Genomic DNA, 4769 nt, shown 5'->3' on the forward strand with positions numbered 1-4769 from the left:
CCCTCAGGAAACACATTTGGAAAATTTTGTATCACATGTATGTTCTCTAGTGATACAGATTTATCCTTAGAGTGAACATACCCTACTTGTATGGCATAAACTTAACAAACTTTTATGATGCATTTGGCTAATTGGGAGGTTGTTATTGACCTTAATTGCAAAGGTTTCTGAACACCTTGAATTTCCTGTCTCTGTCCCACTTCATCTCGGTAGCTAATAGCTTTTGTTTTACAATTTATTAAGGACCAGTGTTTTTCTAACCAGTCCATACCTATCAAAATATTGTATGACCCTAGGGGTAGCACATTTAAATCAACGATGAGGTTGACCATGTAATTTCAAGGGACAACTATTTACCTTAGACAAAACTCTTCTCTTTGCCCCTGTGGCTAGCTATACTAACCATGGGTTTTTAAATTTAACAACTTGTAATTTACACTGTTCCACTAACCTGGGGCTTATGCAACTTAAAGTAGCCCCAGGATCTTCAAATTCAAACATAGTTGGCTAAAACTCTGCCTGATGATCTTCAAGAGCTGTGTTGATCTTAGGGATGCTTCTTGCCACTTCTCCCACAATGGATGCTTATTGAATTTGTGAGATCTGATCAACTCCCCTGCATTGAGGGCAGTTTTTGACATAATGTGACCCTCTGCATCCCCAACACTATACAGGTGGTCTATTAATTAATTATGTTTCATTTCTGTTAGTTTGTTCATTTGTCCTGGCTTCACCTGGTACCTTAAACCTAGGCTTATTCCCATTTTGATTAAGTTGACCTTTATATACTCCCTTGTTGTTGCTACTCTTATTCCCCTTATGGCTGGGAATAAATTTATTTCCCTTCTTGTTTGTCCATCTTTTACTCATGTCTCCCTTTCATTTATTTTGTTGATAACAAATTCGTGCTTTCCGAATGACTTCATCCATGGTTTTTGGATTGTCAAATTCCAATCGTTCTTTCATGAACAGTGGAAGGCTGCTGAAAAACCATTGTACCTTAGCTTTTTCTTCACGAATATAAGGCATGTATTGCAATAATGATGTAAATTTTGTTATAAATTCATCCATGGTCATTTGGCCTAGACGGAGGTCATGAAACTCTTTTGCTTTTTCATCATAAAACCTCTCGGTCAAATATTTCTCCTTAAATAATTTCTGGAATTTCTCCCAAGTTATGTTTTTCTCATTGACCCCATGGACTATTTTTGCTTCCTCCCACCACAATCTAGCCTTCCCTTGAAGCTGTAAAATGGCTAGACAGGCTTTCAAATTGTAATCATATTCGTATAGCTGGAAATACTTGTTCATATTAATTAACCATGCTTCTGTCGCCTCTTCTTGCTCCCCATCAAAGAGAGGAGGCTTTATTTTATGAAACTCCCCTTGGAGTTCAATCTTTTGTTTCTTCTGTGTCTTGTGATCAGACACATTTCCTGATTCTTCCTCTTGGTTTTCTTCTCCTCCTTTCATTTCCATATTTTCAGTTCAGAACTCTTGTTCCTCGGTCATGTGGCCATGCTCTAGACTAGGGGATAGTGGCCGATGATTCTGTCTATCTGACAGATTTTTTAGGATCTTTTCTTATTCCTGCATCATCTTTCGTTGTCTGCCCGGAGTCGGGCCAATTCCCATTTCAATTCTTGGACATTTGTCCGGAGGTTTGCATTGGGATTTTGTGTATCGTTGCCCAGCTGCACCTAGACCTCAGGATTTCCCTCTTGGAACGAAGCTGGCCCTGTTCTGAATATGGAACCATGTGGTATATTTCCGGCTCACCTCATGTTGATTGTTTAACTATCGTCTCCTACGTGCACAACAAAATTTTGTTATTCCCTATTCCAGAGGCCTCGGTTTTTGGAACCTAAGCACTCTGATAACATATGTAACACGTCTATCTATCTGCCCTAATATATATATATATATATATATATATATATATAATTACATATGAATCTTACCCATAATACTCATATAATACTAACCAATCATAATCATAGGTTAACCATTATTTATGACCTTTTTTAAAGCAATCATAATATTTGATATTATCGCATTATACATAAATCATAGTTGGACTTTACATGTTGCAAATATTGAATAATGTACGCAACGGGACTACAGCTATTGACCTTACATTGGTTACAAATCTATTTAATTAATTTCTATTGTACGATGCTAGCCTTTTCATTTAACCATCACAGATCATAGTCTCGATACCCACTCAGGAAACGCAGGTGAATTTAATGCCTCATCTGTTTGGATCTGGGTGGCAGCCTAGAGGTATTCCATCTATCCTTACCTTACCTGACCTTCGGTATGAGATTCCTCCATCAACGGCTTCTCTTGACCCACCGTATTGAACGGTCCACAGTTTATTAGCCCTTCATTTCTCAGTAGTGGGGTTCAACTTGTCATTGTTTGTCACTTTGGTCTTTCCGAGTGGTTCTGGATCTGCTTTGCCCTTCGATGGGGATCTTCATCTATTATTTGGGTTCACTGAACCCTCTCCATTGCATTTTGGTGAATTTGTTTGCCCTAAAGAACTTGGAACCACTCCAATGCACAAAAATTCATTCTGTGGAGGCCAAGCCTGGAATGTCTTCTCCAAAGGTAACTTACAGATCTACTTCCCATTTAATTGTTTATGTATTTTCAAGTTCTAGAAAATTTTGTTGTTGATTCCTATTTTCATTACATGATTCTAATACCATTTCGTTGTTGTGATGAAAGGCCTGGCTTCTGGAGGGGAAAACTCCTCTAGGCGCTGGGGCAAACCCTCTTTTTGGTTTTAATGTCTGCAACCAACTCCGGGTAATAAGAATCTCTTTAGTACTATTAGAATAGGGTTTTTATGGACAAGTCTACAAGCTGAAAAGACCATAAAATAAACTCTAGATGGGTTTATTGAGTCTGCTGGAGTAATGGCTCCTCTGATGGCTTGTACTATGTTTACTTCCAGAGGTTTTTATATAAGGCAAGGAGGCCTACGGCTACAACCGAGTATGGAATTTTTGGCACAGGGCTCTCTGATCGCCATCATGTTTTTATATTGGAACACTTATATTTATATGATTGTGTTATAAATGAGAGGAGGCTTTCGTAGTTCATTGTTGGTTATTTTTTATTACTTTCCTCAGTTTTATTTAAAACATATTTCTCTCATTTGGAATTCGAAGGTTATCCTTCCTCGATTTTCCCGAGGGTTTATTCTATACTCTGTTTGATGTAAATGGTTGAGAAAGGGTGAATATTTTAGCATAAAATTAACTCCAGGTTGATAAGATCTCATTGTTCTTTGTCTTATGAGAAAGGATGTTTTTAAAATGTTTTCTATGGAGCTAGGTTACAATATACGATACTTTTCTCAGACTGTATTTTTTTTGTATTTCAATGAAACTTCCAAAAGACGCTACTTTTGTCTTACATGACTAAAATTCATGAGCTTATTGGATTTCTTGTTTTCACTATGACGATAGGAATTAACCTATGGTTTTTATTGCATTCACCGAGTCCTTATGCATGACTAGATTTTTGGTGAGAACAATTTAAAGTTGGTTGATAGCAATATATACCTAATTATTTCATCCATCAATGCTTTTCATGATTTCAATTTATAAATGATTGTGAAGCTATTCCTGAGCTAGATAAGCTGCATCTTCGGAAAAATATACCTTAACTGGTTAATGTAATAGTTCTATTTTCAAGAAATCGCCATCCTTCTCGAGATTTAGTTTATCATTCTAGCTTCTTAATGAATCTTCTGATATTTTTACACACTTTCTTCCTGCGAAAGCGGCATGGGTTTTTCCTCAGATTCTCTAATATTCTTTTAAAGAATTACTTCAATTAAGTACAAAGGAATTCTAAATACATACTCCAGAAATAGGAAAACATTACAAAGTAATTCTAAATACATACTCCAAAAATTGGAAAACATTACCTATATTTTTACACAATACTTCACTATTATTTCTCTAACAGTGCAGCCAATTTTCCTAGCTACAGTTTATAGTTTCAGTGAACAACTTATATGAACAAGCAGTGAATTCTCCTAGCAACAGTTCTTAGATTTAGTGAACAACTTATATAAACAATTTTTATGCTTATCTGTTTACGCTGTCCAGGACTAAATCTGAAATATGATTTGCACATTAATTTCCTCCCTGCCATGAGATTACCTACTCTAGGAATTCTCCCCCCGTGCTACTCCTTACTCCATGATTTCTCTCTTTCTCAGAGATTTTAAAGTTTACTAACTATCTGGTCTTAACCAGACATAGCAATTATAGATTGCTTGACCTTTCAGCACAATTCTCTTTGTCTCTCTTAATCTCAAATCCCAATCCTCTTGGTAATTTTCTTGTAAAATGCCCTAGGATTTAGTTTTGGAACAGATAACTATCTCCATAACCAATTACCTAGTAAAATAATATTTACTCATAATTGCAAAATTTATTCTTCAAAAACTGAATTCCAAAATAGTTTATAATTCAAACAAATAGTAATAGTATGTTTGGTTGCAGTAAATAAAATAAATATTTACATAAATGGGGGATATTACATCTTCCCCCCCTAAAATGGAACATCGTCCCAATGTTCTCATCCTGCAAATAAACTCGAAAATTTTTCTCTCATGACTTGTTCATCTTCCCAAGTGGCCTCTTTCGTCCATAGTGTTGCCACTGCACTTTAACCAGGGTGATAACTCGTTTCCATAGCGTTACTTCTCTTCGATCTAGTATAACTAGACGTTTGACCAAGTTCGC

The 4769-nt window shown here is 36.2% G+C and overlaps 1 protein-coding gene across 1 annotated transcript; it reads right to left on the reverse strand.

The window, feature by feature from the left end:
• Positions 1-879: 879 nt before the first annotated feature.
• LOC149156981 (uncharacterized) lies at positions 880-1479 on the reverse strand. Its single transcript, XM_089444932.1, has one exon. It carries the CDS (start codon positions 1477-1479, stop codon positions 880-882), a length of 600 nt encoding a protein of 199 aa, XP_089301058.1.
• Between the last annotated feature and the right edge of the window lie 3290 nt (positions 1480-4769).

This window comes from Pinus tabuliformis, chromosome 9, assembly GCF_031772625.1.
Source record: "Pinus tabuliformis cultivar Carrire ecotype Pingquan chromosome 9, CPIR1, whole genome shotgun sequence".
Lineage (NCBI taxonomy): Eukaryota > Viridiplantae > Streptophyta > Pinopsida > Pinales > Pinaceae > Pinus > Pinus tabuliformis.

Excerpts from the sequence above, each read along its gene's own strand:
- LOC149156981 (XM_089444932.1), bottom strand. The coding sequence starts at position 1,479 with ATGGAAATGAAAGGAGGAGAAGAAAACCAAGAGGAAGAATCAGGAAAT.